This window comes from Struthio camelus, chromosome 9 (assembly GCF_040807025.1).
Source record: "Struthio camelus isolate bStrCam1 chromosome 9, bStrCam1.hap1, whole genome shotgun sequence".
Taxonomy (NCBI): Eukaryota; Metazoa; Chordata; class Aves; order Struthioniformes; family Struthionidae; genus Struthio; species Struthio camelus.
Window position 1 is genome coordinate 5,374,838 of NC_090950.1, and position 13,198 is coordinate 5,388,035.

Consider the following 13,198-nt stretch of genomic DNA (forward strand, 5'->3'; position numbering starts at 1 on the left):
TGCCCAAGGCAGGGAGCACACTTCTCCATAGAAGTTGCAGCTTGGTTAGCAACATGCAAGATGTGAAACAGAGGACATAGGTATCTCCTATTTTCTCAATACAGATGCATTTCTGTAGAACGGACAAACTCATGGCTGAACACACAGCAGGGTTCACCTTTACAATTCTGACAGCATCAAGAGACACTAGCGGGAACGATGAAAGAAACCTTGGCAAGAAGAGGAGTATCTGAACCCAAGGACTGTTGAGGAGAAACAAGCTAGGGCCAATGTAAAATACTTTTTCCACTCTTTTCCTTGTTTTTCTTTATCCATCTTGATAAACTTCTCTGATGTACTAAGTACTAGAGCACAGAAGAAAGAAAAAAAATTATCTTATCCTGCAAAATCTAGATAGTGGTAGCAGAGGGGTGGGAACAGAAAGGGCGTAACAAACAGCACTCATTCTGCACACCAAATGAGACATGCTTCTGTAGCAGAGACAGAAACACCCTGCTCTGTGCTGCAAATGCAAAAGGAAGGCTCAAATATGGAAAACAATGCTAGCTTTGATTTAAAACATGATGAAAGTAGTGGTCAGGAGGATACCATACGTTAGAGGTGCTCAGAGGCATCAGTATTGTTGCAATTTCTGAAGAACTCTACTCTTGAAATCTGAGGGAGGAAAAGAAAGGGGTCTTTGCTTGACGATATCAATGAGAACTGTCATTTTCTCATCAGATGACAGCCCAGGCAGTTCTGGGAGAGGCCATCTGTCCTACAAGCACTCCTGCCCTGCTGAGGCCCTCAGCAAGCTTACCAGCATGGCAGCTGATGCTGCAAGGAGAGGGGGAGCACCTCCCCCTTCTTCCTTCACAATGTGGCTTATGCCAAACACAGAGCAAGGGGCTTCCGTTTTCAAATGGGAACAGGCATTTGCTTGTTTGGGCTTAAAAGCCTTCCATAAAGATACCACTTCTGCTGCAAGAAATATTCAGTTAAGTTACAGGTCGGTGAAGATTTTTCACAGTCAGTCAGAAACTATGTAAAATACTACTTTTCATCAGCTTTCCAAATTAACATGACATTCTTAAGACAAAGTCCTCTGGAAGCCGAACAACACGTGAGGGTTCAGGCTGGCTGTTCATGCGTGTACAGAAGCAGCCCCGGAAGCTGTGACAGTCACACGTGTCACTGTTTAAACAGATCTAAGTTTTACAAGCCTTAACACTGACGTTTAATTAGGCAAAAGACATAGACAATTCAAGGGACTATATCGCTCACTACTGCCCTCGTTAAAAACGTAAGAAGAATATGGAGCCAAAACTACTTCAGTATCACTACAGTGAGAAATTACAGGAGAAGGATGTAACTCATTACACCTGCCACTCAAGCACAATGCAGAGCCATCCCAGGGGCCAGTCTAACACTACGGAGCCACTGCAACCCAAAACTCCTTCTCCAGGGGGCCTGGTGTACTCACTCCTTCAGCCACCACCTATCTTAGAAAGCACAAGGCATTGTAAACACTTCAAAGACAAGACCATTGCTCTGCATGCAGTTCTCCTTATTGGGATAAGATGAAAGCAAGAGCCACGTGATGGAAACGAAAATCATCTTTTGCCATATTAGTAGAAAATGCCTTGACACTACTGTGATAAAGACATACACGGAACAGAGTAGAACAGGTAAAGAAGCTCATGGAAGATCTCTGTGGAAGCTCAGAGAGTACAGAGCTACAGCGGCAAAACAAACTCCCCAGAGAAATATGCTCCAAATGGCTCCAATCTTTCCAGCCCCAAAGAAATACTTCTGTTCCAAGAGCAGATATCTAAGTGGTACTGCGCGAGGTCTGGAAATACAGTTTGTTTATAAACAGACCACCTACCAACCATAGAAATATATATATACATATATGTACATATGTGTGTATAGATATATATGTATGTGAAAAGTTGAATACTGCAGCTCTTGTTATTAAGTGTGAATTGGATTCTCTTCCCTCCAATTCACCATAATGACAGAGATACAGTCAGTAAATTAGCACATTTTATATTTGGTTAATGAATCAACAACCTCTTTCTTGTAAGACAGAAGAAAGGAGCATCTTTCACAGCTTTCTCTCTGAAAAGGGCAGGAGCTCCAGAATCACTACTACTTTCAATCCAACCTTGCATCTTTGCATGCACGCCACAAGAACTTTCAAATCCACTTTCTTCTTCCCTCCCCCACGATATAAATTAAATTAAACAAGATACACATACGCACAATGCTTTGTATGACTCTAGTTACTCTTTCCTAAGGAGGAAGTGCCCATTGTATTCCTGAGCTGCATTTTCAGAGTGGAGAAATAACAACTTGGGAAGCTAACCCCAGAGAAACATGTGCCAATACTTATTCATGTTTATAGCCAGTGAAGAGATGATGCACACTCAGGAGTGGTTAGATTTTTTTTTTTGAAACTACCTACAAATAAGATCAGATGAAATTGCTTCCGAAGACAAAGCAGGGTGCCTGAATCAATCAGCTCCCATTAATGAGATGGTAGAGCGATAAAAACAAATTAAGGAAAAAGGCTATAAATGCTTCACTGAGGATTTTCAAGACTAATATCATCAGCTTTGAATTAAGGCACATTTAGGATTAAACATAAAATATTGGGGCACATACTTGAAACTTGGGTGGCTATCAGTTATCAGAAAATATGTTTAAATTTGTGACTTAACTAAAACAGTTCCTCATCTTTAAAATTTCCAGCTGTAACTACTGGCGTTACGCTCAACGGTCTGAAGGTAAAACTAGCTGGCATTGTGATATAGCTCTACCAAAAAAGAATAAAATCAAGTACATGAATAAGTCACCTCTACAGAATAACAGAACACTGGAGCAACCATAACAGTCCAGAAGTGATTACTTCTTTGCAAAAGTGTTATCCCACACTAAATTGTAAGAACCACTATATATCGTTTGAATGGGCTCTAAAACATCTACTTTTAAGTCCTTTATTCAAAGCAAGGCAGAGGTAGGCACACATGCCAATACTGAAGTTTTCTTCCAGATTACTTTCTTAAATCAAGGTATTCCTGAATTTAAAATACTTGCTGTATTTCCTGCAGAACTGCTCAAATATTACAGTGTTTAAGATTAAAGCCTTTCCTCCCACCTATATTAAACATAGCAGTAGTGAACACTCTCCCAGGAAGCACGCTCCTTTGCGCCTGGGGAATAGACAACAGACAGCACCCAGCCACAGGGAGCTAATGGATCAGGCTACAGAGGCCATCACTCTCAGTAACAGAACAGCTGTCCCCAAACCAGGGCTTGCTGAACCTCCGCCCTAGCCCTGCCCTCAGGTTGAGCCAGCAGAAGTGATTACTCAGAGCCAGGGTTAAGTCATACCACCTGCAGCCATCCGTAACAGAAACCCCCTGCTCCCTCCTCAGATGCAGGACTGGGACACAAGCAGGGATTTCAGAAGCATGCTGTCTACTTGCAGGGGTCTCCCAGAGTTTCTGGCCCATGGCGCTCTGAACTGGTATCTCTCGCCAGGCTGAAGAATCACGTTGCTCCTCTGCAACGCGATTATTTTTCAGCTCTCAGGGAGAGATAGCTGGATGCTGATCTCATGGAAAAGCCTTACTTTGTCCTGCCCTGAAACATCACCTTTGCAAATAGCTACACAGCTGTCCTGCCCTAAAACATTATAAACAGCATATTTACCTGTTCCTCTGCTGTCCTGGCAGGAGAATTTGGAAGAGTATAGTATATGTGCATTCAAAAACCAATTCCCAGATTGGTCAGCGCTGTTTATTCATTCACTGGTTACAGCACAGCACTGCCTCACAGGCTGCCTATCTGGCATCTTCAGCTCGGACAGAGTAACCTAGCACATCAACATGCAAACTGGGCAAGACAAGAGCTGCTCATGCAGGGGACGTGCACAGTGCAGTATTACTGTACCTTTTCCTTTTCAGTCCACACAGAAAGGGTCAAAAGAGAAAAGAAAAAGGCAGAAATCAATATAAAGGAAAGGAATCAAGAACGGCACATGTAATAATCTTCAAAGTCCAAGAGAATCTCCAGATTTTGCTGACAGTGTTTTCTTTTGTTAACACTTCATCTTTTGATTTATTCAAGCAACTGAGAGAATGCTGTGAGAGCTATCATTGTAAAAACAAGCAGTTTAAAAAGTGTATCGAGTCACCACAGAAAAATGAGTTTTTACATTTTGACCTCATTGTACTGAAGACAAAAAAAAAAAAAAAAAAAAGAGGAAACAATACTGGAAGTCTACAGTGACACAGCTAGTACAATTATTGTCAACAGTTGTCACTAGACAGACAGCCAATTCCACGTTAACTTTAAAAAACATCAGTGACAACGGTCCCCAAAATTGAGTTTTAATGATAACATTAGGTACCTACAGTACCCATTTTCTCAAGATATCATGCTATCCCTCCACCCTTACAAAGACTCAGGACACTAACCATAAGCTTTAAGGTGAACAGAGAAAATAAATGGTTCACACTAATCAAAAACAAGTTTAGCTATACAGAAATTTTCTGTCCAGAAGGTAAAATATCCATGCAGAGTGGTACATTTCAGTGCGTTCTGTCTAAGGGCTAGGTTTCGAGTAGGGTAACGTCCCCTTAGGTCTTCTAGAAAGATGGAGGAAAAACAGTCTAAACAAATTCTAAACGTTATTTGCTTATTGTTACACACTTGCTAGGAAGAGCACTTCTCACACTCTAGCTATTAAGGCTCAAAGAAAAGTCATGGCATAGATTAACTGTTCAATTTCATCATATTCAACCTCCAAATATGGTTTCTCTCATTTATATAAGTAATCCTCCAAATGAGTATAGTAATGAGCTAACGGTCATGTTCCTAAGGCACAGAAAACTGCCGCTACCCCAATGTGCTAACAAAGCATGAAGCAGAATTAAAGTACCTGAAAGAGAGGTAAAAGACAAGAGAGCCAAACTCCCCTCAGAAATGCCACGTGATCAATATAATATGGATTATATTGATCAGGGCAAATACCACAAACTGCAAATCGAGGTGTTTAGACAGGCTGCTGGGAAAATCTTCTCCCCCCAAAAGGTTGTGCAGACCTGAAACAGATTACCAGCAGAGCGTGTGCATGCCCATGCGTGTGTTGGGGGATGTTTCCCATCCTCATGAGCTTTTCAAGATTTGGTAGACAAAGCCAGGGCTGCCCTGCTCCAGTGTTGGTGATAGTCCTGCTCTGAACAGGAGGTGTGACTGGAGACCTCCAGACATCCCTTCTCATCAGCAATCCCTTCCTGAAAGGAATGGGATTCCTTTCTGAATGCATTCATGATAACACAACCCAGTACATAGTTGTATAAGCATTATCTTTATATATTTCAATAGATCAGAAAGCTTCAAGTCCCTGTTGCAAGTACTCAGAGAAGAGCTTCAAAGCATTCACATTTATTTTAATAAAAGCCATGGAACTTTCAAATACGGAAAAGCTGGCATTGCGTCAAACTTCTAACAGCGTAAGATGAACTGGGTAACTACAGGCTATACAGCCTAAAAGAGGCCAGAACAATAGCAAATCCAAAACTAACCAACAGTGTCACAGAGAAAATTGTGTTTAAACACGCCTGTGTTCTGCAATTAAAAAATAACTTTTTAAAACTTTACAAAATGCATCAACTGACATATAGAATATTAAGCATCTTGGACATGTAGGCATTCAGTTGCCTATCCTCTTAAGCTGGGCTTGATGCAGACAAACATCACTCCATAAAGACCATTAAGAATGATCTCAAGACGTATACATTTCCCTTTACATGTTCATGCAGATTCCTGGAGCCCCTTCTGGAGCAGAAAATACTAAAACAATACCTGTTTAGTATGACACTTGCAGAGAACAGTTCAAAAGCATACAAACTTCTTTAAGTGTCTGCATATAAAGACATCAACGTGAAATCTTAATCGTTGCAAAAATGTGTTTTAAAGATATCTCCACATATTGGACAAATCTTAGAAAAAGCACAAAGGTCTACCAGTAACAAAATCAGTAAGATCATTAGTTGACTGTAGCAGATAAGAACTTATCTATATTCAGATTTAGCACATCCTGTCAATATTTCAACACCGGAGTGAGCAAATGCCAGGAAATAGTTTAATATCTAGGTTCTGTGGAAGTGAGGCTTACACTGTCAGGCCTTCCCATTCTTCTGCTGTGCCCTCTCACTCCATAACTTTTGGTCTGTTGAATAACTTTAGCCAACTTTGAGAGAAAACTGAAGACGATAATGAAGTTTCTAAAACTGTTACAAACTCGTTAGAGCATAGACAAAAGGGACACAAACTAGATGCTCATGGGAGCACTCCAAGAGCAGTTCTCATGAAGTGGGTTAGCCAGACAATCAGATGACAGAGGCATAGCTCAAAAACTTTTTAAAGGTAGTTTGGTGATACAGGAAAAAGAAAAGAATAACGGGGTGAAGGGACATGCAAGTGATTGGGGCAGCGGAGGGCCAGGGAAGAAGAAACCTATGATCGAAGGCCACAGGCAGCCATGCTTCAGAAGTTCTGCTTCCCAAGAAACACATTTTAATTCAACTAATCCTTATAGCTATTAGGGCAGAGGGAGGAAGACTGTTAACACTGTACAAGATGAACGAATACTGATTCTGGTTTCTGCTACATGAAAACAAAGTAGTTTATATTTAAACACAGAAAGGCCTCTCTGTATGACTGCCAATGAGGTATGGATCATTTCAAAAGGGCTAAATTTCTTCATATCCACGTGCCAAACTCCAACAAAGCAGAAGTAAAAACTACACAAATAAGAACAACTGAAACTATTTGTTGCACTTAACTTTCTTACTGAAACAAAATCACATTTAGTGCAAACAGAGTATTTTAAAAACCCATCCTGAAGCTCTTTCTTTAGCTATTTTTTTTTAAAAGACCATTAAAATGCAAAACCTAAAACCTTTTTTTGTTACTTACCAAAAATTAGTGCTAATCCATGGGAAGTCCCCACTGCTATCAGATTTGATGCTGCCTTAAAAAGTCAAGCAGAAAGATTCAAAGTTTAGAAATGTCAGTCACAAATCCACCATTGAAACTCTCTCAGTACATTCACCCAAAGATTCCAGAAGTGGAAGATTTAGGTGGTTATACATATAACCATGTTCTCTGCCCCCAGAAGCCAGATTTTTCATGCTGCTCCTCCCACCCTTCATAACTGAAGATTCTTAGCGAGGACAAGAAGAGAGACGCGTTTATCAGCTGTATTACATTATTGCTTAAACAAGTTTAAACATACTTAGATGAAGACTAACTATATAATATTTGAAAATTGTCTGAGTACTTACTATTGCAGTGGGCAAGCCTGCATCCACTTTGTCCTAGAAAGACAGGACAAGTTATGAGGAAGAAGGACAAGTTACAAGTAAGAGAGGCAGAGTTCCCAGGTCTCTAATAATTAGAGCTACAAAATGCAAAAAAAAAAAAAACAAACAACACAAGTGGCATTTTAACAGTTTCACCAGGAACAGAAAGTACAGAGGGAACTGCTGACTAGAAACACCCAGATGAGATGAGAAAGTACACAGAAATAGAGAAGTAATAACAGTCTTCAGTGTTTGCTGTACATAGCACAGACACCTAACACAACTACTTTGCTCTTCTCCCCTCTCAAGCATACCTCATCACCTTTCCATTCCAGTGGCTCACCCGCACCTCCAACAACACAATTAACAACTAACTACAGCACAGTAACTTTTAGACTACAGTCATATAACCATCATAGAAACACTCACTGATGAGTCACTTCCATTTTATTTTAACAAATGTGCCTTGCATGCTTTGGAAATCACATGCTTTAGAAATCCTCACCTTAACTCTGACAGTCAGTGTCCCCCTGGCAGTACAATCTACAGACAGGCTCTATTCTATTCTCATTCCATGTCAGAGTCACAGATCCAGGCCTGTGCAAGCATGGTTCCCACTGAGCTCAGAAGGATGGATTTCCTCTATACCTGATGCAGGCATTAGACAAACTTGTTTCCAGCATCTTTAAGTAAGCAGACCAATAGCACTGTTGTTATTTTATATTAATATTTCCCACCAAGTTTAATGATATTTAACTGCTGCAAGAAGCCAGCTAATACTTGAGTCACTGCTAGTTAGAGATCATTAGTAGCAAGTAGGTTATGTAACATGCTAATGTGAACCAGAACTAATAGCAGGGGGAGGGAAATCACACAGACACACACACCCCCCTCCACACCACAACACGTACAGATTTTACTTAATGAACACGACCGGGAAATAGAGACACTTACTGCTGCAGATACTATTTGGGCAGAAATTCCTTTCAGAAGTGAGAGCCGTATAACTGATCCATGGAGAGAGAGAGAATCAGGGAGTTTTTTCTTTCTAAGGAAAGAAAATAAACCAGACACATTAGAGCAGAATAAAAGTTTAGAACCTTGTTTAAACCACAGCTAAACCAGAAAGTAAATTCTGCAGGCACCCATATAACCCACACAGCTTCTGTTCTTCTGCCTGAGGCCCACATACATAGAGCCAAGTAGGGACATGAAATTATTAGCAGTCTGCTATGCACCAAACTCCTTCTTTGGGGGGGGGGGGGGGATGGGGGGGAGAAACAGTCCTTCAAACAAATTGTCAGTTTCAAGCATGTATCTGCAAACCTTAGAGTTTATTAATAAAGTCTGGGGTAGTCTTATTAATAAAGTCTGAAAGCAATACTTCTGCTCATTAATTCATCCTCCAGCAAGTCAGGAAGTTTCAGCCTTTATAAGTGAAAGTCTAAGGAAAACACGCAATTGAACAAGGCTTGTTAGCAGAACACAGAGCACTGGGAAAACTACAGACGTTTACTTAAGAATAACATTTAATTAAAACACAGCTGATTTGATACAAAAATTAAATGCTTCCATTTATGGAGAAAATGCCTTTAAAAAATGAACTAGTGTCCAGGGGGCAGTTACTCTTTTAAAAAAAAAAAAAAAAAAAAAAGTATATTGTATATTGTAGCACAGACACAGTAGAGGGAAATTTCCCAGGGAAACTGCAATTTTCTTGCCAAGTACACAGCACCAGAAAGCCAAATTTGCAAAACAGTGAGAATCATTTGGTTCCTATCTCCACAGGCACACAAATATGTGCTTCACATAGAGGCTGCAAGAACATGTCATTCACAGTTTGTACTATGGCTAAGGACCCATAAACACCGCCACTAGCTTCACCCAAACATGACAACAATATGTCCTGGTTTCTCTGACCCCTCTGTACAAAAGCCTGGAGAACACTCCAATGACCCCAGGTTACATTTCATTCAACATAAACCATCTTATTTGAAAAAGAAAGGGCAGTGGGTCTGTACACCATCATATGCCAACATACACTGTCACACTTAGAGTGCGTTATATCCTATGCAATTACTCATGACAAAACAATCGCAGCTTAAGAGATGCCAAAGGCCACTCATAGCACAAAAAAGGCCATGGGAGAGCTCAGAGCGTAGGATCAGGTCACAGTTTGAGTAACTAATGAGACGAGTCAGCAGCATTAAGGCTAACTACCAGGTTCCAGGCTGCTTTTAAATTAGAAGACTCAAATTCCATTTACAGGAACGACAGCAATTCACGTGCCTTTTAAAAACACTATCAACTGCTTGCAGGCTCTTGAAGTCATCAGATACATCTCTGAAAAATTTTCTTAAAGCCAATCTGGTTCAGGGTTTTAAAGACCCCATTAAAAAAAAAAATAGAGAAATTTTAATAACACTTCCCCCTGAAACGCACTTATTGCTCCAACAGGCTAGCCTTCCGTGCAAAAATGAATCCCATCTTTGTCTACTTGGTCCTACAGAAATAAACATTGTTCTATCAAAAGCAGCTTCACTGGAGTCCCTGCAGAATCCCCCTTGAACTCCAGCGCTGTGATGTAACAGAGGGAGATAAAATCCACATGCACAACGAGAGCATTGCTGCTCAGGTGACAACAGACTGCACGCTCGGAGGAAAGCTCAGGGAGAAGGGAGTAGAAGGTTGCCTTAACAGGAGTTTCAACTGTTCTTGACTTTGGATGGTCCCTTTACCCACTCAAAATAGGAGATTTCCTTTTTAACCTCTATAAAGAGACCTTCTTCAGAAATCATCTAGCCTCCTAGGGTATCAGTCCTGTGGTACCTTTTCAGGTGTGTCCGGTCCCCACTATCAGAGCTTGCTACAGAAGATGTGTCGTAGGAGTGTGTATCTGTGTTATCAATGTTCAAGAGAAAGGGATCCTCCAAAATGAAAGACTCTTCTTCGTCATCAGTCTGAAGGAAGAGAACCACCACAGCTTGCTAAGCAGTCACATTACACAACACCCTAACTGAAACATTAGCAAAACAGTGTATCAGGAAAACAGAATAATCAAGAGGGGGAGGACAAAGAGATAGTCTCAAATACCAAAATAGAACTATTTACTACTTTACTGAACTGCTACCGTGGAAAATCTAGAACTCACAATAATCACAGAAGTACGTTGGAAGGAAAGTTACTCAATCAATCTTTCTTTGCCAGATATGATCTATTTTTATCATACCTTTAACAGACCTCTATCTAAGGTGTTCTCAAAGTCTACTCAAAAGTCTACTGTCAAGAGAAGGCATAGAATTTTTATTATCTACTCCAGCACTTTGCTAAATGGTGGCTAAGGGTCTAGCAGTTCCTCATGCTGCTATGTGAGACCACACTAGCCTCAGCTCAGGAGAATGCTGCTAACAGGAGGGCTGATTGTGCTCTTCTCCAAGGCTGACTTCTTCTGACGGATTTTCCTCTCCTCGGACTTTTCCTAGATTTGTTTTTATGTTTCTGAACAGTCACTCTCCCTGCTATCTTCTGAATTCAGTACAATTCACATTTTCATTGAAGCACAGAGCCAGAGAGGGAAAACACAATACTCCACCTAACACCAAGCGTGCGGAGAATAGAGCAGATGCAGCTCACTGCCTTACAGGTGGCAGTCCCATGTGCATTAACTGTGTTTTCTTCGGTACAATAGTACGCACTCTTGGCTCAGTTAGGCTATGATCCACTAAAATTCTTTTCTGAAGGTGTTTAGCCAGTCATTCCCATCCAGTACTCACCAAGATGAGCAGCACTAGAGTAAGTATTTGTCTGCACTGAACTGCATTTTCTTCAGATTGCCTCTCCAGTTTAAGACTCCCAGGATTCTACACTCGCCCTCTAACGTGGATCCGATCACACCTCCTCCCAGTTTGATCTCACTCAAACTTAGTAAGTTCACTCTACCTTCAACCGAGGCACCAGAAGCAGGACGTACCCAAATACATCAGCATAGGCCACTCACCTCATTTAAGATGCTTTCCAGCGTTGGTGGGGTATCAACTTGAGGAATGTCAAACTCTTTGTCATCGATCTGGACAACAAAAACCATAGACTGAACTTAGGCTCCCTACCCCGCCTTCCAAACTTCTTTCTAACTAAAGAAAAAAGCAACTACGTGCATACTCCTTCCAAACTACCCTCTTACCCAAAAGTTACCACTATATACTAAAGGTTCTCTTATTCAAAACATGTCCTCTGAAATTTGACATTGCAAGAGAGAACAAGAGGTGTAAGCTTCGAAAACATAAAATGGTTCCTTGACCTCCACCCAGACCTGATGTTTCAAACGCCTTTTTTTATTTTCAAGAAAGATCCCTGCAATTAATATTACATTGCCTTTCTAATACAGACAGGCATCAATACGCTAGATCTTCTCTCTGAATGGTTAGTAGTAGGAGAAAAAAAACAGGTTTCTTAAACGTAAAGGTACTTTTATCTGACATGTGCATTATCTGAACTCTGATTTTATTATAGTAGAAATGCCGGTCTCAGCACTTCAGTCCTAACTGCTTAAGTAACTACCACTTATTCCGTCCCCATGTGTCTTAGGTAACCCAACTGCTTTAGAAACTGGCAGAGTACACGACTAACACCTGATATGGTATCTTCCAAAAATTAGATTATTTTAACTTCTTAACTTACCTGCTGCTGCAGCAATTTATAGTACGAGCTTTATTGTTGCTTGTTTTTTGCCCAACACCAAGCGTTGCGTGTCTGCGATTTCTTAACCGTGAATTAAACTCAGGGAAAGCGCCCTCTAAAATTAATTTCCAGCAATAAGCGCTCCTTACACCCGGCCTAACTCCCGGGCGGGGGGGCACACACGCAATTTAGCCGCGTCGCCAAACTGCAAACGCATGCCGGCTGGCTGAACCGCCTTCCTTCGGCCACCACGGCTTGCAGCCCCCAACCTAGCCCCCCTCCCGACGACGACGGCGGCTGCGCGAGGGGGTTTTACCTCACGTTCACGCCGCGGACACCGGCAGCGGCACCAACGGTCGCCGCGCGAGGGCGCCAACGGTCGCCGCGCGCGCCCGCCCCGCCGCGGCGCTGAGGGGAGGCGCTCGCCCCGGCGGGGTTGGGGGGGGGGGGGGAGTCCGCCGCGGGCCCCACCCGTTTCGGTGCCCCACCTGAAGGCACCGAGCCCCACGGAGCGGGCCCGGCGCCGCAGTACGCTGAGGAAGGACTTGGGGGGGGGGGGCGGGGACACACGGCCGCACCGAGGCTCGCCACGCACCAGCTCGCTGCGGGAGTCCAGCTCGCGGTCGAGCTCCGCCGCGCTCAGCCTGGGCGCGGGCGGCTCCGGGCACAGCACTTTGCTCAGCTCGGCCTCCGCCCCTTGCGCGGGGCAGGCTGCCTGCTCCGCCGCCGCCGCCGCCGCCGCCTCCATCGCGGCAGCCGGAGCAGGCCAGCAGCACCGGGACTCGAACCGGCGGCCGGCGACGGCCCCGCCCCTTGCGCGCAGGCGCGGTGCGGCGGCGGCGCCACGGCGGCGCCCCCTGGTGGCGCGGCGCGGGGCAGCGCAGCGCGGGGCCCGGCCGCTGCAAGGGCCCGGCCGCCCCGGGAGGGCAGCGCTGAGCGGCAAAGGAGACACAGCGGGGGCCGCGATGGGTTCTTCTTTTTTCCACCCCCCCCCCGCTTGCTTCGATATTGCTGGGCTGAACCTGGTGGCGGGAGCAGCCCTTCGCTCCTGCGCTCAGACAGAGCCCTCGGGAAAAGGCTGCACCTGCCCAGCCGCAGCCCGGAGAAGGCGGCAGCCATCCCGAGCTACCAAAAGCTCCCAGCCGCTTCGGGGAAGGGCAGCG

The 13,198-nt window shown here is 43.5% G+C and overlaps 1 protein-coding gene across 3 annotated transcripts in view; it reads right to left on the minus strand.

Annotated features, from left to right (window-relative positions):
* The window catches only part of VPS8 (VPS8 subunit of CORVET complex), an 86,060-nt gene extending 73,209 nt beyond the window's left edge, over window positions 1–12,851 (minus strand). For 2 of the 3 annotated variants that reach the window (XM_068955027.1, XM_068955026.1), the window contains exons 1-6: window positions 12,631–12,851; window positions 11,356–11,424; window positions 10,188–10,318; window positions 8,313–8,406; window positions 7,341–7,373; window positions 6,973–7,027 (exon numbers count right to left, since the gene is read on the minus strand). In XM_068955027.1, coding sequence (XP_068811128.1) covers window positions 6,973–7,027; window positions 7,341–7,373; window positions 8,313–8,406; window positions 10,188–10,318; window positions 11,356–11,424; window positions 12,631–12,783 — 535 coding nt within the window. In that variant the 5' untranslated portion in view covers window positions 12,784–12,851. Of the gene's footprint in view, window positions 1–6,972; window positions 7,028–7,340; window positions 7,374–8,312; window positions 8,407–10,187; window positions 10,319–11,355; window positions 11,425–12,035; window positions 12,327–12,630 lie in introns of those variants that run through there. The other variant, XM_068955028.1, reaches the window with a different exon arrangement.
* Window positions 12,852–13,198: the final 347 nt, after the last annotated feature.